This window comes from Ceratocystis lukuohia (assembly GCF_044167205.1).
Source record: "Ceratocystis lukuohia strain C4212 chromosome Unknown Supercontig11_pilon, whole genome shotgun sequence".
NCBI classification, from domain to species: Eukaryota; Fungi; Ascomycota; class Sordariomycetes; order Microascales; family Ceratocystidaceae; genus Ceratocystis; species Ceratocystis lukuohia.
This window is the reverse complement of record NW_027263530.1, coordinates 43,569-67,553: the sequence shown is the minus strand read 5'-3', so window position 1 is coordinate 67,553 and position 23,985 is coordinate 43,569. Positions and strand designations below refer to the sequence as shown.

At 46.8% G+C, this 23,985-nt stretch overlaps 4 protein-coding genes across 4 annotated transcripts; all 4 read right to left on the bottom strand.

Annotated features, from left to right (window-relative positions):
• Nucleotides 1-3,065: 3,065 nt before the first annotated feature.
• HOO65_110012 (Dicer-like protein 1) lies at nucleotides 3,066-8,216 on the bottom strand (the record flags this gene model as incomplete). Its single annotated transcript, XM_071004715.1, has 7 exons — nucleotides 3,066-4,628; nucleotides 4,693-6,264; nucleotides 6,326-6,431; nucleotides 6,678-7,279; nucleotides 7,349-7,452; nucleotides 7,510-7,992; nucleotides 8,066-8,216. 7 exons carry the CDS (start codon nucleotides 8,214-8,216, stop codon nucleotides 3,066-3,068), a joined length of 4,581 nt encoding a protein of 1,526 aa, XP_070855722.1.
• Nucleotides 8,217-8,749: 533 nt separating this feature from the next.
• HOO65_110011 (Mannitol-1-phosphate 5-dehydrogenase) lies at nucleotides 8,750-10,052 on the bottom strand (the record flags this gene model as incomplete). The annotated part of the gene is made up of 2 exons (XM_071004740.1): nucleotides 8,750-9,888; nucleotides 9,992-10,052. 2 exons carry the CDS (start codon nucleotides 10,050-10,052, stop codon nucleotides 8,750-8,752), a joined length of 1,200 nt encoding a protein of 399 aa, XP_070855721.1.
• A 3,513-nt stretch (nucleotides 10,053-13,565) lies between these two features.
• Nucleotides 13,566-15,429, bottom strand: HOO65_110010 (Glucose-6-phosphate isomerase; the record flags this gene model as incomplete). Its single annotated transcript, XM_071004734.1, has 4 exons — nucleotides 13,566-14,083; nucleotides 14,146-14,285; nucleotides 14,336-14,869; nucleotides 14,933-15,429. 4 exons carry the CDS (start codon nucleotides 15,427-15,429, stop codon nucleotides 13,566-13,568), a joined length of 1,689 nt encoding a protein of 562 aa, XP_070855720.1.
• A 1,304-nt stretch (nucleotides 15,430-16,733) lies between these two features.
• HOO65_110009 (uncharacterized protein) lies at nucleotides 16,734-17,653 on the bottom strand (the record flags this gene model as incomplete). Its single annotated transcript, XM_071004749.1, has 3 exons — nucleotides 16,734-17,154; nucleotides 17,214-17,484; nucleotides 17,545-17,653. 3 exons carry the CDS (start codon nucleotides 17,651-17,653, stop codon nucleotides 16,734-16,736), a joined length of 801 nt encoding a protein of 266 aa, XP_070855719.1.
• Nucleotides 17,654-23,985: the final 6,332 nt, after the last annotated feature.

Below are 23,985 nucleotides of genomic sequence, written 5' to 3'. Positions count from 1 at the left end.
GCCAGTTAGGCTTGGGCTGACGACAAACAGCTTGACGACGAAAAAGCAAGCAACTGTGTGCATTTTCTTTTTGTTTTTTTATGACCTGAAGCAGACACAGAAAGCGCACCAGGCTTTTAATTTTGTTTCCGAATCACACATTCAAATTTGGCGATATACAACCGTCATGTTCTTGTTTTGGTTGTATTTTGGTTACGTGGTAGCGAAGCAGGGCCGAATGTAAGTGCTTTTATTTGCCTGAGAAGCGCCTTTCTTTTCGCCATGCGTTAGCCCGGGACGCAGAGAGATCGCTATCGGTTGCGCCTCAAGTTTGAGAGGTATCTGAGCAAGCCAAGAAGCCAGGACAAGTATCGGGGGAGGTAAGCAATGGCCAGGTCTGAGTTTGAGATAAGGCAAGGTGGCAATGGAAATGGGAGTGTTTAGCAGCAAAGCGGAAGCCAAAAGAGCAGTTGATGTTCATAGCATGGAACAGCCCCAAAGTGGCCAACATAGCATCGTTCAAGAGGGAAGGGGGGAGGGGGAGAACTAAGACAAAGCGTCTTACTCTCAATCAGAGGCCAAGACGTGGAATGAAGCAGAGCTGAGCTCAAACAGCCGTCTAAACCTTTCTGTTCTAATCTTCCTCAGAATCAAGGAATCTCCCCCCCGCCATTGGACCCTGAGCTAAAGAAGCCAGAAGGCGGGACTAGAGCTAGCGGGCTACTAGCTGGCTATTTTTTGTCACTGCTAGTTTGGGGCGTTTTTTTTTTTCATGTGCGCCATGCCCACCCCGGCCTTATGTCCCCTTTCTTTTGCTCGTGCATTTATCGTAAAGCCTAGTTGAAGGCTCATTCAAGCCGACGGATGCTTAAGCAGGAGTGTATTTCATCTCCATCTGAGCGAAGCAAAGAAAGACATGGTCAAAGCAACCGGTCACACCAACGCTTTTTGCGGTCTAGCTTTAGGCCCGAGGCCCAGAATTCTATACAAGTCGAGGATAGGCGGCAGTTCCAGCACCAGGCGGCGGTGCAATATTGTATTTAATTCACTCTTGTTCCAAGCCTCGTTTCGGCCGGAGTGATCGAGCTAAACAAATAGCAGTCAGTATCTTTCGGCATGAAATACGCCAGACCAGGGGACTATTAAGAAACGAGGGCAGTTTTTGGAAATCGAAAGAGAGGAAATCCGGATTCGTCGGGTGTTAAGGCCGAGGATTCTTTTTTAGGGAGCGCGTCCGTGCAGGTAAAACAGTGACAGAAACAGAGACAGAGACATACATAAGGGCCAGGCGGAAATCATCATCACGAACACCTCATACACCTCATCTTCAGGCGGCGACAAGCAACAGGTGATTTTTTTTGTAGCGTCCATGAATATGGAGAGGTGGAAACTTTTTAGGGCATCAAAATTAACGGATAGACAGCAAAAGGAAGGAGCAGAAAAAACGAAAAGGAAAAAGGCAACTGCCTGCGTACGTCCTTGACATCTATGGACATCGGCTTGTTCGTGAAGTGCAGCTTTGACTTTCCCTGAGGCACCTCATTTCCCGCACCTTCTCTACCCGTTCTTCTATGCATTTAGTTACACATGAAACGGCTTGGTACCTGTACCTGCATCTACTAAGCATGGCCTAACATTGTATCTGCACCCACTACCACAAACTCAGCACAGCTTACGCGAGTTATCTACTACCATGCTTTCAACTCCTAACCGATGCTAGTTATCTACTAGTAGATCTAAGCTTCGACGACCCGCACTAAACAAGACCTTCCCCTCAACTAATTTTAGTAAGCATGTCTCTTGTGCGAAAGGACCCCTTTGTTTTGGCAAATTCAACCCGGAAAAAAACAGCACCACGTATACATAGACAAAAACAGCAACATCCGGAATCTCACACAGTACTATGAGCGCCACAGACTGGCCGTCGCCCACACAAAAAAGTCCGAGAACATCAAAGCGCGTTATACCCCGCCCGCTAAAGTTCCGTGACACTCTTCTATGTCGTCTGGTCACCTAATCTACCACCTTCTATGTATATATGTACCATTATGTGCATGCAGGTGTTGTTAGTTTTGCGGGACGATAAGTATCGCCCTAACGCGACGAATGCATGGCTTTGGCTTTCCTTACCTTGGTACGCACGAGAAGGCCTTGTAGGCGAGGAACTTCCTTGTTTGTTTTTTTTTTTTCCCGAGGATTGCTATGCGTATAACTACCCTATGTGTACCTGCTAAGACGCAGTAACCCTACCAAGGCCCAACCGGCCAATTACATGTGGGAATTCTAGTCCACGAGTCGCGGTCCTTGGCCTCTTCCTCGTCATGCTTGATGCCTACCATGTTCGTATGTCTCGGTAAATGTCGCCATTATTATTTTCAACGGACATCCTTTCAGTAGTTGCTATAGTCTAGCCCTACTCACCCCCCCCCTTGAAGGAACCAGCCCAACAACACACAATGTAAATATAAATTCCAAACATATCAACAAGGTGACGGGTTAAGCACAGGCCTTCTCGGCCAGCCCTCTCGCCCCTGGTCTTAACATCGCCTCCCACCGCTGTCAGCTGGCCTCCCCCAAAAGCAACCAAGCAACAATACAACAGAACAGCACAAACCTTGTCTTTCTTGTAGTGTGACAATCCTGTCATGCCCCACTTTTATGGCCGCTTTTAGTCGCTTGGCCCAGTTGATCGACATAAAAAGTATCATCAGGTTCGATCCTCTTGTATACTATTGCTTGTTGTTATTTTCCTTCTTTGCCTTGGCTTTCATTTCTTGAAATACCCGTTAATCCAAGGTTGAGGGCGCTTAAACTCATGCCATGGCGGAGAAATGCATTGGTAGTTATATAATCTTCCAGTTTTCCGACACTTTCTAGATCTGCATTATGAGACAAATTCTTTTCAAATCACGAACTGTAGAGTTTATTTCCGCATGTCATGCATGTGATCATCAAATCATTTTCTCAATTAGTATTGGGATAAGCGTAAATCAAGCACAGGAAGGCTTCAATTCAACTTTGACCCTCTCCCGCCCCCTTCCCCCCCCCCCCCCGCCTTCTTCCTCATCTTGACCCTCAACTAATTTTCAGCCTCTCGAGCAACAACATCCATACTCAAGCTCAAACTGCTCTCTGGCCATGTCCTTGAATACTGCTAGGGCTTCTAGAGCCGCTTGAATCTTGGCAAAACGCGCATTATCAGACTCCCCTGTAGAAACAACTTTTCCATGGACATAGACCCCAGCCACTACTTGAGACTCAATCAAAACCAGTGCTCCAGCGTCCAAGTCAAGTGGCTGCTCTTCGAATGCAATATTCCATTTCTGACATCGAAATTCAGACTGAAATTTCTTAGTCAGGAATGTGACAGGATGCTCGCTTGCGAACGAATCGTAAAGAGCCATATCCTCAAAGTATGGCTTGATGTGCTTCGTGAAAAAATCATGTACAGTCGAGTAATCATATCCCGAATCAACAAACACAGCACCGACATATGACTCAATAATATCAGGAAGACATTTTGGGGGTTTGAGAAATTCATCCACCCAGTAGTTCTTCTTAATAATATTAGACCCTGAGGCTTTTGCATGCTCTTCGGCTAGAAATCGAGCTGACTGGAGTTGGTCGGAGTAATTTGCAATGTTTTTCATAATATGGGGGTCTATGGTGAGCAAGCACCTGTGGAACCCAATTTCAGTTGATAAGCAGCCTAGAAAACGGTTAGACACCATGGCCATTTTGTGCTCTGTAAGCCAATGAGGATCTTCCTTGGGAAATGTTTTGTAGAGAAAGTCGATGGTGGCCATGTCGAGAAGAGCGTCACCTAAGAACTCGAGATTCTGATAGTGGGGAATATCTTCCAAAGAATAAGACGGATGTTTAAAAGCCGATCGAGCAAGAAGGGGGTTTTTGAATTTGTACCCAGTGATGTTGCTTAGCCTGTTAGCAAAGTCGACCTGAGGAACTGTTGGGGTAGCCTGAAGCCAGGACGGGGTTTGGTAGGCTTCCCAGTAGTGCTTGAAGGCTGTCATTCTGTGATGGTCATGATCCACCATCACAGAAACAGCCTTCACGGCCATGTCGAAGTTGGCGGCGGAGGCGACCGGCTGCTCGGGAGACTGAGATGTAGAAAGATACGCTGCGCCTATGAAGGCTTCACAGACATCTGCAATCGACTTGTCGCCAAGCGAATGCATACGTTTTATTGTTGTTGATTTTCCTTGCCGCAGAACTAAGTCATGAGGGTACCAACCTCTCCTATCAAACTTAACTGTGCGGATATACTCATATAATTTTAGCTTGAGAGCGTTCCTGAACAAGTTTTGGTTTGAAATAAGCATCATTCTTTCGACGTGATACTGATACTCATTAGAGGACGGTATCAGTGTGTACAAGGCGATTGTGGTCGCCATCTTTAGGAAGCTATCTCCAAGGAACTCTAGACGTTCGTAATCTTCATCGGCAGCACTTCTTTGGCCTGCCATAGGGAAATTAGCACTTTCTTTGGATTTTGTAACTGCCGCTAGAGCGAGATCTGGCTGAATGGATAGCCCAAGAATACTGCTCGCCTCTAGAGCAATTAAGGTGCTTTCAATACGATGAATGATAGCCGGAAAAGTGGCAATCATGGCTACGGTAGAGGGCGGAATCTGTGAAAAATTCTTGTTAGCTATACTATGTGTTGGGTAAAAAACGAGTTACGGAAGAGCTTACTGCCGATATCCTCAATGGCTCCATTATCACAAAGCAAGGCGAGTGTGTCTGTCGATCATTATCGCCATCTTGGACGTCCTCTAGCATGTTTCGTCGAAGAGACATCTGCAGTGCCTCTACAACAGGTTGGTCGTCAGACCACGTTCGCTTTGCTCGGCTAGGACCCCACAGACTGATGCTATACTCTTTGATATTGTGAGTGACGTTCCTCCAATCACGAAACTTTGGACTAGGGACGCCATCTGGAACAAGGTCTAGCGGATGAAGATCCGGTCTCACTCCCCGTAAGTAAAGTTTTCGCCCTCCATCGTAGGGATCAATACAAAATTTGTCCTTGTAAAAGTCTTCAGGGGCTTCGCTGCCGATTTCAAGGTAATCGTTTGAAAGACAGACATCTATGATATCCCAATTGATGATCTCGGATACTTCGAGGTCAGGAGAATATGAATCATGTGTCTTATTTGACGGTGCAATGAAATACGGAAGATTGGAAGTTTCGGGAACAAAATCTTTGCTGAAGACATCTCGAAATGAACGAAGGGTAAAGTTCTTGAGCGCTGAGATCTTGGATTTCTCAACTGTCCCTACTAATGGGCGAATCTGGGCAAAAGAGGTTCTACCGTCACCAAAGAAAAGATGTACATCTGGGAGAGAAGGTAGCTTCTCATATGAAAGAAGGACGAGGATTGTAGATTCTTCATTGGGAATGACTGGGGTTGAAAGAGTAATGGCAACGCCATGTAAGGGGTCTCCCGATAGCTCATGGCTTCTAGATTTATCCCAGGCACTTGGCTTGGTTATCATGCTATAGCCCGTTTTACTTTTCTTGGTGATAGCCAAACGAGCATTGCGCATAGCAGGGAGTGATTTTTTGAAGATGGGTTCTAAGTATTCATCAATGAAGTTCTGTTTAATGAGTTGAATGCATGTCTCAAAGGCGGCCGAACACTTTGCAGCGGGCTTGGAAGACTGAAGCGACCCTCTATGGCTTTGAATTGGCGAAGTTGATGGCAGGTTTATGTGGCAATAATACCCCTTCCCAGACTTGATGACTGAATACTCAGGTCTAGGGGCTTGGCCGCAGTTTCGCTGCTCTGTAGTTGCCAAGTGAGCCGTGAACCTTTCTAGAATATTAAGGCTTTCCACCCATCCAAGCCTAGCACCTGATGATTGGATCTCATAGCTTATGTGGGCTTGCTCCTTCGAGTACCTTTGGAGTGTGGTATAGGGGTCCTCTATTATGCGATCGTCAGGGAGCTGAGCGCAGAACCTCCGAAGAATGTCGGTATTTCGAGTTGCGGAAACGAATTTGCGTATATGATCGATATTCCCGGTTTCCATCATAGTGTAGTATATTGAGTTCTTGTGTCTTGCCCGCCCTTTTGACTGAACGAATTGAATCATGGTTTTATACAAGTCGAAACGAATGACAGTATCGCAGTCGGGAATATCAAGGCCCTCTTCGGCTACAGATGTTGCAAACAAGCAGTTGAGCTTACCTTGACGGAACTTGTGGATGATGAGATTCTGCTCTTTGTGAGACATTTTGGTAGAGCTCTTTGACACACCAAACTACTCAAGAAGTTAACATATTGTTTGTTCTGGTAAATAGTATGCTATAATTGATCCTTACCAACACAGCGGCTTTGATTCGGGGATTTTCGATAAACGGCTGTTTAACAACATCATCAAGAATAACTGCAGTGTATCTCATATCGACGAAAACGATGCACTTATGGCTATCACTATTTTGAAAAATTTCATTGAGTGTTTTCAACAAGACTATTGTCTTTGACGATAATTGGCGATTGTCCATTTTTAGGGGCTCAAGCTCCAAGTTTTGGATTGCATCATATACGGCTCGAATATGATGAGTTTGTGTTATCTGCTTATGATCTTTTAGCGAATGCAGAGCTTCATTCTTCGCTATTAATCGCAGCATTTCAGCCTCGGTTATGCACAGTTTCCACAACCTGTCAGCACACCACCGGCCAAGAGTTGACACTGCCAACTCCGAGAACGCAAGTAATTTGCGGAGTTCTTGACTAAGATTGAGGAACCGAGCAATAGAACTGACAAACTCAGTTCGCGAAGGAGGCTCTAAACAGTCATAGTAAACCCTGAAGTGATTGTGATTCGGGGTAGCCACATCTGTACTCAAAGTGCCTTCTCTGACGGTAGATATAGTGCTACATAGAAGCATTTCAAGGTCTTGGGCTGCAAGTTGAATGTCCTCTTGGGTATCGACTGGCGATGCCGTCATACCCAAGATGCGTGGGCGGGTGGCCTCTGGCTCACAGAGATAATAGTCCTTGATTAACCGTGCATATGGGTGGTTCTTTTTGGCGTGGTGCGCTTCATCAAGAACCAAGAGATTTATCTGACACATCTTGACATATGTAGACGCAAGTGCCTTTTGAAGCATTGCAGCTGTGCAAACAATTATCATGTTGCTTTTCATATCAGAGGACCACTGCTCCTTGCTTCGCGGGCGATTGTCTGAACCACCCCAAATGCGTGTTGCTGCGTAAGGCAGATTGCTTATGATGACATGAAATTGTTGATGTACCAATGGGACTTTCTCAACCTTGTAGATGTCAACGTTAGTTTATGATACATATTCATTGTGAGCTAGGAAATGCAGCAATTTACATACTAGAAAAAACGACACTCGCTTTTCGAGCCCCAAGCTACGTCGTTCTAGCTCCTGTTCGGCAACGTACCGCAAGAGGAGTACTGAAATCAGCGTTTTGCCAGAGCCTAGACTATATGTTAGAAGTGGCATGGTGCATAGCGTGACTCGGAAAATATGAATACCTGTATCAAGCACAATAATAGTGTTTTGCTTTTTCGCTCTTTCAAAAAGGTCGAGTTGATATTCGCGGGGACTATCGATGATTCTGTTTGAGCTTTTCGTTATCCAAGTAGTGGAGCTAATCTCGAAGTTGTTTAGATCGGAACTGATATTGGCATTTTCCGAGGACTGTTTTTGAAGAGGCGATGAGCTAACATTAGAATGATGGGGGTTTATCGCTGGAGGATTATTTATGTACGGTGATGCTTCGGGAATGGGGATAAAACTGCCTTGTTGTGACAATAGGCTTTCCCTTGTGTTATGAGAGTTACTAAACGGGATGTGCTGCTTGCTATCAAACAATAGTGGTGATGATTGGCGAGAGCCGTTTATTTCTATAGCTGCGCTCGCGGATTTGACAGCGTGTGGAGGGTGTGCATCACCATTATTCTCATTTGTGGTGGGCAGTGAAAGTACTGGCCTTAGAGTAGATTGAGATGGGGTGTCTGGAATTTTGAAGTTAGCTGATGTTCTTTAAATCGCAGCGTGGGAATAAAAGATAAACTATTGGAGTCCTACCACTAGTAGAGGGTCCTTGATCTAAGCTTGGAAGTTCACTCGCGGCGAGAGTATCGCGAAGTTGGAATGCGCTGTCATCGCCATCATCACTGCCATATTGCCGTAGCTTAGGCGAAGGAGAGGGAGAAAAGCTAATGAGATCATCAGTCATAGCGAATCTTGACCAACGGGCATTCTTTGGGTGGAGATGGAGATCGAAGGGGTGAAGTTTTTTCTCTAGAGAAGCGTAAGAAAGAACATGTAGAGGGACGATGGGATGGAAAGAGAAGGTAAGATGAAAATTTATGTGGCCACAAGTGATGAATTTAGGTAGTTCCAATAATATGATTAACCACGATTTTTTTCGGTTTTCTCATTTTAGCACAAGAAGAAAAGAGAAATACCTGCAGTCACGTGCAACAGAACGCAGTCATGATAGAAGATAATCTTGATTTTTAGTCTATAGACCTCAAGTGCTAGCTATCCAGGTAAGAGGAGCTCATAAAATACAAAGCTAAACGGGAGTCAAATAACAAAACTAAGAAGCATAAAAACGCCGTGTATGTATACCAATCGCCCAGAATGTGCCCAACGCAAGCCCTAAAGGAAGAAAGAACGAAAATGAATGCCGAAAAAAAAATGAGTACGTAGCAAACCATGACGAGGGCGGGAAAAAGAAAAGAGGCCACAAATGGCATGATATGCTTAGTCCTCCATGTCCTCCTGAACACAGCGAACAACTTCAACCATCATGGGGTAGAGCTTCTCGTTGGTCTGAAGGCCGCAAACCTCAGAAACAACCTCCTGGGGGGTCTTCTCTGCCATGATCTTGGCAAGCTGGTGGCTCTCCTCATCACCCTCAACTGACTGGAAGCGGAAGGCCATCTCAGCAGCCTTGAGCAAACCGGTCACATCATAGCCCTTCTCAGCCAGCTCAGCAGCAGGACCAACGAAGCGTTCCTTGCGGCTAAGCTTTCGGAGAGGAGCACGGCCAACACGCTCGACGGCATCCTCAAGATGGGGGTTGCCAATGCGCATGACGATCTTGTTGGCATAATCCTTTTGCGCCTGGGCATCAATGCTATGCTTCTCAATAATCAGTTGGCTAGTGTGCTCAAGAGCACGACGAACCTCGGCCATAATAGCCTTGTCTTGAAGGGCATCGTAGACGGTAGCCTTCTGGCGGTTGTATCCGTGGTAAGCAGCAGTGGCATGGCCAGTGTTGACAGTGAAAAGCTTGCGCTCGATGAAGGGGATCAAGTTATCAACCCAGTGGACACCCTCAATAGGAGGAACCGAGTGGTCAGCAAAAGGAGTGCGGTCAACCACCCACTCGTAGAACTTCTCCAGAGTAACGTTCAGGCCGGCATTGGCGTCCTGGGCAGGGACAATGCGATCAATAGCGGAGTTTGCATAGCGGGCACGGTTATCGTGGCCCTCCAGGCGATCAGCAGGAGTGTTCTTGGGGTCACGAATGAAGGAGGCAAGGGTATCGGTGGCACCAATGGCATTTTCACAGGCAATGACTGCTAGAGGGGCACGGTCCGAAGATCTCTTGTCAATACCCTTGGCGATGACGGGAGCAATGAATCTGAGAATGTTGGGGCCAACAGAGCAGGTCACGAGATCAGCAGTGGCAATCTCATTGATGAGGTCTTGCTCATGGGTTTTAGAGTTGATGGCGCGGTAGTTGGTGATGGTCTTTTCTGAGGTTCCCTCACTCCCAACCTCGATGACCTTGTATGAGGGGTGTTCATTGAGAGAGTTGATAAGAGCGTCTTGCACATCAGCAAAGACAACCTCGTAGCCAGATTCGTGGAGGAAGCAAGCGACGAAACCACGGCCTAAAGGTAAGATGATGTTAGCGAAATCTGGGGTGGAAGAAATGGGGGGATGGGGTGATTTTGTGGGGTAAGGTGTAGAATATCAGGGACTAGCACGACATACCAATGTTGCCAGCACCGAAGTGGACAGCCTTCAGAGGAGCAGAGGTAGATTGAGAGCTCATGGTGGATGATCGGATGGAGTAGAAAACAAAGCTGTGTGTTTTATGAAAGCAAAAAAAGTAAAGGCGTAGTAAAGAAAGGACTTTGGGATTTCAAGATGTTTGGGTTGAATGGAGAAATAGTGAGGTGTAGGAGTAGCTTGGGGTTGGATGATGGTAAACAAACAGTGAAAACAGGAGTCAAGAAAAAGGAGGGCCAGCGATGTCTTTATACATTTGGAAAAATTGAGATGCGTCCATGGCAACTACGATCGATGATGACGAGCCGTGCTTAGTAGCGCCGAGAGAGGCGGGATTCTACGCAGCAATTGCTCGACGATATCAACGGTGCCAAAAGTATACGACAGGTCTGGAGACCTAAAATATACTAGACAGCCTACTATTGGCTAGAATGCTACTGAAACGGCATATCCAAATGAGTAAGGCCGGCTCCACTCTGAGTATACTAGGTGCTAAGACCAGGGGGGGCTACATCGTTGCAGTTCTAGTTTGTTAATTGAAAATGGGGTTTTGTTCATATTATGCACTTGACGAACATTCTGAGACTGGGGAATTCCATGTCGGGCTAACTGCGGACTATGAGGCCTGAGCTCATGCCAAAGAAGGGCACATACACCATTGTTCAAGAGCCAAAGCTGTGTGTGTGCAAAGCGAAACTTCCAGAATCAAAAAGTTTGCTAATGGGAGTGAGTAGTACTGCTTGAGCTGATACTGACGCCCGTGTTCTCTCTTATTTTATTTTTTTTGCTTTGATGCCCATTAAGCCATAGCGAGATATTTTGCGATAAGAGCTTGTTGAACAGGATTCGCGTTAGTCCCCATTTAGGATAGAGCATATATTCGTGACGCTTTCACGATAACGCAAGCAACAGGACTTTGGGAATAAGGAGGAGCCCAAACTACCAGTGAAGCCCCTCTCTATAGGCAACCACCACCCGTTGCAATATTTCATGATTTCATAGTTTCGTAGTATCATGCCATTGTTTGGCCACAAAGAAAAACACAGGTCGACTATGACAAGGCAACTCTCCGGGAAGTCTGGATTGCAACGAGGATGCATACCCATCCCCTATTGTTATGGACTCCATGGATACAACTATCTTTGGAGCTTTCCGCCCGCTAGTTCCATGTATGTATATGCAGTCCAACATAGCATATGAGTCAAATATATTCAGACAAGTCCACAAGCAATGTACTTGGCAAGTACACGATGGTTGAAACATCAGTCGCACATAAGGGTATTAGTGCCGGCCCGAGTACCCACAAAGTACAAGGGGCAAACAGCCGCATCTATGGCACCGGAAACTCCGCTTCTCTCGCTGAAGTTATTCAAGGTCTATGAAACATGGCCAATAAGGAAATATACTTTGCTGTCGGATGGTAGGGCCACTTCGAGGGGCAGATCGGCTTGTTTTACTTAGCCCTATTTTGAAAGTAGCGAAAGAAGAAGATAACGAACGAGCGTAGGGAGGGCCAATTGACGTCAGAGATCCTCCAAGATGCTCAATTAGGCAGATGAATACTCCTTTCGCTAAATAAAACCGCATCAAAGGAAACAAAATGCTGGTGTTTTCGATGCCATGTATCCTAGACGGCCTTCATGTCGCTCAGGCTAGCGAACAGACAGGATAAAAGGCTCGCGCTAAACTACTAAAATAAAAGACGCTTGTTTTGCAAGCAGAAAAAAAGAAGTTCACCCTACATCATTTATACATTCCTTGTGCGAGGAAATGGCGACTAGATCTTTGGGACTTTGAGCAGCATGGCACTAACACGAACATCAACATGGCCTCAGCGTACGACACAGATGGCTGCAGAGAGAGATGGAATGAAGCATCAGTATCAACTATCTGTTGGTCTTACACTATCCATAGGAAAATTTGGAATCTAAGAGTTGTGTTGTTGAAAGTGGAAAATACGTCCAAAGGGCCAAAAATGCCCGACGATGGAATAGGGATGGGGATGGATGGCTTTGACAACCATTGCGGGCCCCGCAGGTGGCTGTTGTGTCCTTCAACGTCAAGAAAAACGGGCCGACGGCTGAAGATTATCGTGAAGGCGCAGCTTGGATATATTCAGTATCTCCACAAGCATGAGTGGAGTTTATATACCGGATATATATTTAAAGCTAGAGCTATTTTAGAGCCTCATTGATCAAGGTACAGATTAGCATAAATACAGTCTTTGTGTGCCTGAATCAGAAGTTGGCAAAGTGTAAGAAAAGGAAAAAAAAAAAAAAAAAAGAGACTTGGACAGTACAAGTCTTGTTTCGACTTTTGACAAATGGCATTCATCCGTGGCACATAAAAACAATTCGTTCTGGGGAACGATTCAGTAGCTGCATATACTCTATAGATACATGTATGCACGCATTGAGGCCAGAAACTTTGTCTTGCTTACATGTAGACAGACCCATAATTTGGGCTTGGCATGCGTCATTTTCAGTGGGGGGGCTAGGCACACTGCGAAAACTCAGGTGAGTGCTTTTTTTTTCCCCTTTGGATCTCCCGAATAGAAGGGGGAGACGGAGGCGTTATGGTGTACATGCACTACATGCATACTACATAGTGCAAAGTCGGCAGGGAAGTCACCTATACAGCATACACATTAAAAACCTATAGTTTTGTCAAGATACGCCGAATTATAGTAGCCCTTACTCACAGCCACATCAAAATCCGGGGAACATCACCCAAGGTCGCACTAGTCAGACAAACGATGGGCTGAGCGTCTTGTAGGATCCAGTAAACTTCACGGCCTCCCCCCCCCCCCCACAAATACGACATTTTGATGTCATGACACGGCTAGCAAGTAGGTGTTTGAGGCTTTATTTCGATCAGGAGAAAGGGCTAATACGCATATGTGAAATATCCTTAGTGTGTATTTATTGCCTGAGCCGTCAGTAGACTGGCCATTATTCAGTTGGGCTGGGCTCATCATGCATGAAACGCTTCATCATCAAACATATGACAAGCCAGGCTCTTTTCAAGCGGAGCTGGCATGTCCCGTACACCAAGTGGAGTGGGGATTTTGACATGGTACCCCGGCCGAATTAACGGGCGCACTTTCTCATAAGGAGGACCAGCCCCGCCTCTACGATAAACTGGTTGCCCTTAATAAGGCCGCCCCGGAATACTGCGGATACGTCCTCGGGTTAATATCGATGGATTTTAACGAAGCCTAAACCCTTGAGCTAAGTTCAAGCCACCCACTGGTGTATCTTAATTGGACTGCATGTCACGATCGTCAAAATCCCCATGCCACTTCATGTTACGTTTCCCACATTGTTATTGCAGTGCAGAGATGACATAATCTACCAATATTAGAGCGCTAGACAATAATGCACCTTTCCATTCGTCCCGGTTGGCTTAGTCGCATGTTATTTTCCTCGTTATACGACTCTAGAGCATAAGATTCGGGCCATTTTATGCACTGCGTTAATGCCAACACTATATTTGTAGAGTCTTGATATTATTCTCTCTATGTGTATACTTGAGTGCCATATAATCGAGGTTGGATTTAGTTGGAAAACTGCTTAAAGGCCGAAATGAGACTACCAGTCGAAGCATCATGGCCAGAGCCGTTTCCAGGCTCATCAAGCTCCTTGAGAATCTTTTTTGCAAGGACCTTGCCCAGTTCAACGCCCCACTGATCGAAAGAGTTGATATCCCAGATAGCACCCTCCGTAAATGTCAAATGCTCGTAGTAAACAATCAAAGCACCTAGCTCAGCAGGGCCGATGGTACCACCAACAAGAATGCTGGTGGTGGGGCGGTTGCCTGGGAAGACCTTGTGAGGCACCAGATTCTCAGGGCACCCCTCGGCTCTAACCTCCTCAGCCGTCTTACCCACCATGAGCGCTTCAGCCTGGGCTAGGTAGTTGGAAGCCAGCATCTTCTGGTGAAGGTTGTTGGAGATAGGGTTGTGTGACTTGGCAGCCAGGATGAAGTCGGTGGGAATCAGCTTGGTACCCTGATGAACCAGCTGGAAGAAAGAGTGCTGGGCGTTGGTGCAAGGCTCTCCAAACAGGATAGGGCCTGTTATTTATATTAATAAGACGCCGCATAATTAGTGGGTTCATGTGATTGGCTATGCTTACCAGTGGTGTACTTGGCAGGAGAGCCATTAGACGTAGTGGTCTTGCCATTCGACTCCATAGAAAGCTGCTGCAGGTAAGCAGGGAAACGATGAAGGTACTGATCGAAACTGTTTGAGAAAGGAAAAAGAAAGAAAAGCATGCTGTTAGTTTCTATTTAGTGCGTATAAGAATCTTGAAGATAGTGACTTACGGCGCAACAAGGTGAGTTTGAGCGTCGTAGAAGTTGGAATACCAAACGCTCAGAAGACCACCCAAGACGGGAATGTTATCTTTGAGGGGTGTGTTGCAGAAGTGGTTGTCCATTTCATGAGCACCAGACAAAAACTTGTAGAAGTTGTCGAAGCCAATGTACAGAGCAACACTCAAGCCGATGGCGCTCCAGACAGAGTAACGTCCGCCAACCCAGTTCTCGAAGCCAAACATGTTCTTGGGATCAATGCCAAACTTGGTGACCTCGGTCTCATTGGTAGAGAGAGCAACGAAATGCTTTGCGATCTCGCCCTTGTTAGCAGTCTTCTCAAGGAACCACTTCTTAGCAGTGTTAGCGTTGGTCGTGGTTTCGGCAGTTGTGAAGGTCTTGGAGGCAATCAAAAACAAAGTGGTCTCCGGGTCGGAATTAGCGAGGGCTTCTGCCATATGGGTTCCATCGATGTTGGAGACAAAATGGATGGTCATGTTGCGGTCGGAGTAGTGTTTAAGAGCCTCGGTAACCATGACAGGACCACTAAATAGTTGCAGTTAGGGAATCAAAGTCTGGTCGTTGCAGGGTGTTTATGTAGCCACTTACAGGTCTGAGCCGCCAATGCCGACATTGATAATGTTAGTGAGCTTCTTACCGGTAAAGCCCTTCCATTCACCACTTCGCACTTGCTCGGAGAATACCTTCATGTGCTGAAGGACTTCGTTAACTCCACCAGGAACGTTCATAACATCAACGCCATCGACCTTCATTTCGCGGCCGCTGACATTGCGCAGAGCAGCGTGGTAAACGGCACGCTCCTCGGTGAAGTTTATTTTTTCGCCGGCAAACATAGCATCACGCTTCTTGTCCAGGCCAGCTTGTTCCGCCAGCTTGACCAGAAGGTTGATAGTCTCCTCAGTGACTAGGTTCTTGCTGAAATCAAACAAGATATCATTGGTAGCAGCGCTCTTGAAGGTGGTGCTGAGTTTGGAGAAACGGTCGGCATCGTTCGCGAAAGCTTCCTTTAAAACGAAGGACTTGCCGGAGGTGTCGCGGTGGGTTTGGAGCTCGCTCCAGGCAGGAAGAGAGCTAGCAGGAGCCATGTTGAAATCTGTGGCAAAGTACGCGATGCGGTTTCTGTAAAGGCAAAAGCACTATTTTAGCAACGGGGAGAAAAAGAAGAAGGAGAAAAGACTACAGATATTCTATAGATAATGGCGGTCTGGGTGGATATAGTGTGGATAGGCCCATAGCTATATGGGTTTTGGGTGGACAAAAAAGAGGGGCTTTTGGCACTCTGCAGCATTGTAGAGTGATCTGATTGTGGCATGGGAAGATTCGTGGGCCTTGCATCAAGGACGGGAACGGCGAGGTCTACAGCCCAGCTCCTTTCGATAGCTGTTGGTCCGAGTGACGCACAATGATCTGTGAGGAATGGAGGAAGGGCCGGTCCATATTGCGGCTAATATGCCATTATCGTTGACGCTCTGCGGCTGCACTTGCAGTATGTAAAGATCACAGTAAACGGTAGCGACAGGGAAGCCCTCGGTCAAAAAAAAAACAATAACATAAAAAAGGTAAAAAAAACATCCAAGGCAAGCTTGAGGGGCAAGCAGTTTAGTGGCTACAGCTGGCCAGGGATTGAAATTCAAAGCCTCCAACAGCCTCAGCTTCGTCAAACGGCAGATGGCTGGAGAAGAACATCAGGTATTAGATGAAGCTTACCTGGGTTATGGTCGTTGCAGTGACTCTAGTGAGAATAAAGGCGTATGGGCTCAATTACTGAATTGAGAAGCGGATGAATAGAAATGAGGACGGATGAGTTTGGATTCCTAATGCTTTTTAATGAGCTAGGAAATGAGAGAAAAGGTTGAGCAAATGAACAGATGAGCACCAACAGCAGCTTAGAGTGCAGAAAAGCTCCTAAAGCTCTAGTTGAAGAGAGTTCAAAAAGCCCCGCCTTTCTCTCCAGTTTTGGCCGGAGAAGGTATGGGTCCGCACCAATGAAAAGCCGAAGCGCAGCGGGGTCAACCACTAGTTGTGGGTATGTAGTACCCAAGCCCACTCGAGGGTGGTAAAACCTCGGCGAGCATGATACCACTACAGTACTTTCAAGTCTTCACTGTGCGTAATTAGCCCGCAGGCCTATTCAGGCGAGCCACGCTCACTTTTTGCCCTCTGGCCCTACAGCGTTTTATTTTTATTTTTCGTCTTCCTGTTTACATATATGCTATGCTATGCTATAACATGGCAGGCGCAGAGTTTATGGCCGTAGAGACTCCGAAATGCGGGGCTTTTCTCCTGCTTTTTGCACACAGCTGTCCTAACCTAGTGGAGCTCCTATTGCCACAGGCTGAAGAATAAAATACTACTGGTCAATCTTTGTTATTTTTTGCAATGCTAGAAACTATGTCTTGGGCTCCGTGGTGTGCGGCTGTGGTGGCTGGTCCGAAACCCTTACTCCACTAAACGGACAAGATGTAGCAACTTTTGGTGAAGTGGGAGATGCCGAGTCGGACTCAAGGTCATCATCGCTACCACCCAGAATTTTCTTGCCGTTGAGATATCCCTCTTGTTCAATAACAATGTCTTCTTCGTCGGCACGGAACTCATCGGCTTCGCGCACCTGCCACTTGGCAAAGAGATCATTCTGGATCCAAATTACTTTGCCTAGGGCCTTGATGAGGGCCATCTTTCGCTGTATATGAAGGCGGGGATGTGAAAGAATAGCTTCCGTCATGATATCATTGATGAAGGCAAGCGTGGCCCCCAAGTGGATGTACTCAACATGCAAGGGGTGGGCCCGGCCCAAGCCAACATGCATCATGCTGTGATTATTGGTCAGCCTAAACCCAGGTCATCGGACACTCTTCGCAGATCGACTCACGCTACTTTGTCCAGATACTCCCAAAACTCCATCTGAGATGGGTCAGAGCACAGTTTTTGGAGATACGCCCGCAAGAACATTTTGCGGTGCAGTATCTGCGGACTATCCTCCGAAAGACTTTCATCTACATTCTCAGCGGAGTTTGTGTTGCGGCTCATAAAAGCCTGGGCAGTGATGTCATAAGACAGCAGCTTTTTGTACACAATATTGACAATGGCAGGGATTAAGGCCTTGATGTACTTGGCCCCAGTAATCAATGCCTCAATATCACCTATCGCAAGTGTTAGTGGCTGGTAGGTGAGGAAACCCCAGAATGAGAATGCGGACTAACGACTGCTAAAATCGAGAAAACTATGCAGGTATTGTATCCTAACTTCGAGGTTCGTGTAGAGCTCTTTGCGGTCGATGTGCTTTACGGGCAAACGAGGTCGAGATGCCATTTTTGCTAGTATTACTGATGCGTCTAGCTTGTAGAGGGAAGACGGGTGGGTGTCTTGATGCGGATGGAGGGGAAAGGAAAGGAAAGGAGTTGCAGCTGTTGGTATTCCAATGAGAAGCTCATCTTCTTGCTCATGGCAGTCTTATATTTAAAATATCCAAGAAGACGCTCACCAGTCATCTTGTAACAGGGACTTGACTGAATGACTTGATGAAAATGAGTGGCCTGACTTGTCGTCTTATTCTGTTATCCTAGTCACACAAAATGGCCTGAGTGGCCTTCTAGACAGGGGCCAAAACAGGCCACAAATACGTGCAAGGATAAACAGAGTTAGGGTTCAAATACAAAGCAGCGCAGCGCAGTAGCAACGAGAGAAATCACACAGAAAGCATGTCCTAGTAGTTGTCTGTGTCCTGTGTTTTTATGGAGCAAAGAGCGCGGAAATCGCCTTCATCATTCGTTAGGGTTAAATACAAGAAAGCCGAGGCTTGGATAGGGCACAAGTTAAAGACGCACAGTAGAATACTAAAACAGACGAGAAAAAAACTTACGATGATTGGCTGAAGTCACACCCTTGAAATGAAGTAAGACAATGAAAAAAACGACACATTGAAACTCAACTCATTCACTTTGTCAAAAGCTAGCTGTTTATAGTCATTGTGCAGTAAAGCGGGTCGTGTTGGACAAAGAAATACACAACATTAGCCTCCAAACAACAACTGCAGTATGGGTGAATCAGCGCTCTTTTTCCATAGTATCACGAGTGCTCAGCTACAGATATTCATGCTCTTATCCTGGTTTTTTCTCCCTTCCGCATTATCGCTGCTGTGCGATGCACTATATCAACAATGAACAAGCGATAGAGGCCAGGCCCTCACCAAGCAATACCTAGTTAGCCTAGCCCAGCTGAATTTCCTTTCAGGCTTCCTGCCACCCAGCCATCCTAGAGGCGTAAGCACTCCTCCCTTCATAGACGGCTCGCCTTGGAACTAGATCCTCTGTCCATACTAGCACTAACATCGTATCTCCACCTATGAGAATGCTCGGTGCTAGCTTAGACTTCGACATGCGAACTATGTTCATAGTCAGCTTTTTTTGGTGCACATCACGGCCCATAAAAGAGCGCAGCTCCATCCGTCTCGAGACAAGCGTGCTATGCATGGTAGCCCTTGGATTGTAGCCTAGACCTACCAATGCCTCCCTTTAGATGGCTTGGTGGCGAACGTTCTTGCCTTGCGAATAGCTAGCATGCTTTCCACTGTACAACTTTCCTTAGCTTCATGTCCGTCAACTAATCCTTTGACAGTCCACCTAGCGAAAGGGGGGCAAGGGCCTTGATTGAGCTTCTAGGGAACGCGGCCCGTATTCTGTTCGGAGGGATGGGTTCAAAGGCCGTCTCCCTGTGGCATTTAAACATACACATGACATGACTTGACTCGGTCTCTTGCAGGGCTCTTTTTTTCTCCTCTTCCTTTCATTTCGTAATGCTGTGTCAGCTGCCTTAATAATAGCCTTTAACCCTCTTGTCGTCACTATTCATATAAACATATTGCACAGCTACTAATATGCCAACCAACCTCGAACGCCAGAACGGAACAGTGATAGCAAGCACAGTCTTAGTAGGCATCTCAAGTATGTATCGTGCTAGTCTTGGTTAATTTGCCGTTTCGCTAATAAAAGCAGCCTGCGTTGTTATTATCCGTCTTGCAACACGACTTTTCGTTTTAAGAAAGCCGGGATGGGATGACCTGACTATTGTTCTTGCCTGGGTATCGCAGCCTCTCATACTACCAGCATTGCTCTATGTACACGAGTTAACTCTTTCCCGTCTAGGTTGGCATTGTGGCTTATATTGCTGAGCTCTTCGTTGGGAGGGCAAACCACATAGGGTTCCCTATGGAGTCCCTGACTTTGGACAACAAGGTCAGCCTGCTGAAGGTCACTCTTGCGATTGAGATAACTTACTACGTCGTTGTTTCGTTGACCAAAATCTCAATCCTTCTCATGTACCTTCGCTTTGGCAAGTTGCAGCAGCATCCCGTAAGTCTCGGTCTATGAAAGAATATCTCTTTCTAACAAGCCTGAACTAATAGCGGTGGAGCCATGGTTTCGTCGGCTCTCGATCGGTACTCTAATATTTCACGGCATTTTCTTTATCGTTTGCCTCATTGTCACCACCAATCAATGCACTCCGCTGAAGAAATGGTGGGACATGACCGGCGATGTTGATGGCCACTGCATCAACACTACGGCATTCTTCTACTGTAGGCATACTCAGTTGTAGCAAGCAGGGCAGCTCCATATGTGTAACGTGATACTAACAAGACATGCATGTAGCTACATCTTCTATCAATATTCTATCCGACTTTTGGATCCTTGCCCTCCCTGTTGCCAGCCTCATTAAAATTAACCGCTCTCAAAAGGAGAAATACGCACTCATAGCAGTGTTTGGGGTGGGCTGCTTTTCTGCAATCACCTCCATAATTCGACTCAAGAGCATCCGTGAATACACCCAAGCCACAGACCCCTTTCTCAACGCCCTTAGTGTAAGTTTCTGATTTATAGCTTGACTCGCCTGTTTATTTGACGGCTGCTGACAGTAGACACTGCTGCTACCCTGAAGGTAAACCTTTGGTCCATGATTGAAATCAATACCGCAATCATCTGTGCCAGCGTCCCCGCGTTGAAACCTCTTTTCAGTGCTAGCCGACTCCGGGACTCCTTGAGATCAAACCACATCAACAGCTCCATAAAGACCAGCAGGTTCGCGGCTTCGGATTGCATAGCGTCTAAGGATGCAGGTCTGAGTTGCGACTCTTGCAACAATGACGTTTACAACCTCGGACACAACCAAACCACTACCCACCAACGACATCATTCTATACCAACATCCGACAGTACAGAGGAGATGATGCGGAATGATAAGGTTTGATGTGCAAGTCCACGACAAGACGACGCTAAATTTAAAGGAAATTCCTCTACGCCAACGATGCACAAACGATGCATTAACGACACAGTAAACACGACAAAACATCATGCACCAAGAAAATGCCAGCGTTTCGAGCGAGTTCCGAAATAACTACAGGCAATTCTTGGTCTACAAGGGGGGTTTGATGCTAGCATACTGTGGTGATTGTGTATGAAAAATCTATCAATACATTGTAACCTATTTGCAGGATTTCCATGTGCCGTGGAGCATCTATCCCCATTCGGTAGAATCCTGGCTAATCACACAGCCCATATCCGCGGTGCCCAACCTAGATAGCGTAGGAACCTAATCGGTATCGGCTACAACTCAATAAAAGTTTGCAATAGCAACTCACAACACCAGGAGTACATGTTGCTATGATCTATGTGCTAGCCACGTGACATGTCACCTGGCGCCTAATAGATTAATTGCGTTGATTACTTACTCAAGAACCAAGTTCTAGAGCTGTGCTGCGCGATGTTAATCCGAGTGGAGCTAGAGTCACCATATGGATGATGAGTACGCTACGGTTATCGATTGTAGAAACCCTATCTAGGTTGTGTGATATCTTATGCTCTTTTTACAAAAGTACAAAAACGAATCACATCAGGGGCTAAAGGACGCGAAGCTACCCTGGTGAGCGGAGGTGGGGTTCAAAATCTGAAACAGGAAAAACGTAGGGGGCCGCCAGCAAGAGCTTTATCAAGATTGACGGGATGTCTTGACACACTCTTCTCTCATAGTTCTACAACCTTGCGTGTTTTCAAATAGTTGGAGGTCATAGAGGCCAGGGACACCTACATGACATGATTCTACCTGCTAAGGGAAGGGGGGGGGGGAGGAGACGTGATTTTCTATCATCTCGATCTAGACTCTAAACACCTGACTTGGACGTTGTCACACCTTTCTAGTTTTCTCCACCCATCTCGTGTAGCTAATATATCAGACGTTTCGAAGTTCTTCTGCAAGCTGTTCTGGCTCCCTGGTTTAAACCGCGCGGGAGCTAAAGCTAAACATGTTCATCTCCAGCATGAGCTGCACGCGCGCAACCCTCCCCCGGAGAATCATGTGGTTGCTAGATAAAAAAGGACTCTTTTTTTTAATTTTTCTTTCCGCGATCTTCAGGCAGACTTTCCGGGATGAATGGGAAGAACTTGTGATGAACACCACAAGAGACAGGCCGGGCATCCAGGATTAGGACCGTGATCTGTGCAGCCTCCACCTTTGGTGTGTTTTATTAGTAGCCACTGGGCCATAAGGTCTTGCGAACAGAGACAATTCCTCTTAGCCGTGCATGTTGGGCCCTGGATATGGCCCTTACCCAAGCTACAGCAACCCTGCCTTTATCATTGGAGCGAAGGCGAGAAATCACCAGCACAAGAGGGCAACGAAGGCTTATGAGAAGTGCCATGCTTGGCCGCACTTGAACGCTATGATATCCGATCACCACCTCAACTCTCAGATAGCACTGTTTGGTTTCGTCTCGAGAGGCGACTTGGGAAAAACATGGTCGTTGCCCATGTCATGATTTGCACTAGCAAAGGATTTGCCGAGCGATTGCCATGAAGCATCTCAGTGCAAAAGAGCGAGCGAAGGGTCAAAGCTTCCTTAGCTTGGATTGGAAGGGGTTGTGCTAGTATTGAGTTTCTGTCAGTATTTTTGTTTGTTCTCCTTTGGGGAATGGGGGCACAAATGGCGGACGGCTAGATGGATAGCTGCTCAGGCTATTGAACGACATGGCGGTGTGACTTGGGCTGTCTATAGCAGATGCGAGCTTGACTGACAGGCATGAGTAAAAAAAACACAAGCGAGACTATGGTAGTGATTGTATAGGCCTTGCGTTGCATTTAACTCCTTTATTAGTGTTACCCTATAGGTCTTGGCGCAAGAGAGCTTTGTTTCATGTGAAGCCGCATGGGGCAAACTTGCCAGCGAATCACGACTTGCTCACAGCGTATATTTGCGAGCTTACGTCGCCCTCGTAGCCAAGAAGATAGCGGAAGCGACGCCCCTGCCCTATGAGGAAGGCGGGGAGGAAGGATCGCCGTTTTATTTTTATTTTTATTTTCTTCTATTTTCTATTTTTTCCACCAGCTTTTATTTTTGTTCCTATTTTTTTTTTCATCGTTTTTTCACCCCCTATTTTTCGACCTCGCTATGCTTTGCCTGCTTCGCCAGATGTGAAAAGGCACCGCGCGCCTATTTTTGTGCGTGTCTCGATCCTGGTCTCAATTTCGACAAGATCGCTGAGATGGAGCTGGGAGTGCCGACGACGGCCATTGTTTCCCCCTCCCCCGTATTTCGCCCATTTCTATATATAATAGGACTAGTCTAGCGGCGGGTCTCTGCCATAAACAAGACGCTGTGTGCCTTTTCGCCTTTCTAATCTTGGCTTCTACAAGCGTGGAAGCAAGCTGCTCGCAGACGCGGTGCAGCCCCATCGTGTATGCTACAACTGCAGTAGCCACCACGCCACGCCACGCCACGCCGCCACGTACAAATATGTAGGTCTAAACGGAGTTGGTTACTTCTCCCTGCTCCCGTCCAACTATTGGCCCACTGGACGTAAGTGGATGCGCATGTTTATGTATGCAGGAAGGCCAGGTACCCAACCACGCTTGTAATGCATGCATATATGTGCTTGTATTGGTGGGTTTAGCGGAGCTATCTGACCCAGGCCAGGCTTTTGCGTGATGTGAACAGCACTGGAAACGTCTTTCCAACTTGAGGTGGGTTTGAATCTGCAACTCTAGCCCCTGGCTTACATGCATGCAGGAGCAGCCGTTTCCTTGGCTATTTGTTGCTCGCCACGCCTTGGTAGACAGATGGGTGCTGTCCATCGCATGTGAGCCTGGGTCTATGTAACAAACGCATCTTACCTCTATTTCCATGATGCCTTCTTGCGACACTGCCCGACATTCCCAAGACCACTACAAGGCCTAAATATTTTCTGTGTACACTAAGCGTTGGAGGCGGGTTTGCGTTTCCAAATCCCCCCTGGGTGTCTTGCCTTTTTTCTCTTGGCCAAGCTTTGGTTTGTTTTGCTGTCTCATGCACTTCCAACACTGCTCTTTTCCATTTCCTGGCCAGCCCCTTCCTTTCTCCCTCCTTCAAGCCCCGACAAGGTCAGCATTGAAAAAAGAAAGCAATGCTAGAGGGGGTTTCGGAATTGCAGCTAGGGAGAATATCACGAGCAAAAAAGCAGCCCCCACCCCCCCCCCCCCCCCACAAGCGGAGAAGAAAGCGTCGTAACAGGGCTTTGACTTGATACCACTACGCCCATAAGGACTGCACACCCCTGGATCCTCCAATATTGGTACTTTTTTTCTTGTTCTTGCTCACCTACGGACGTCGGTCCAAGTCGA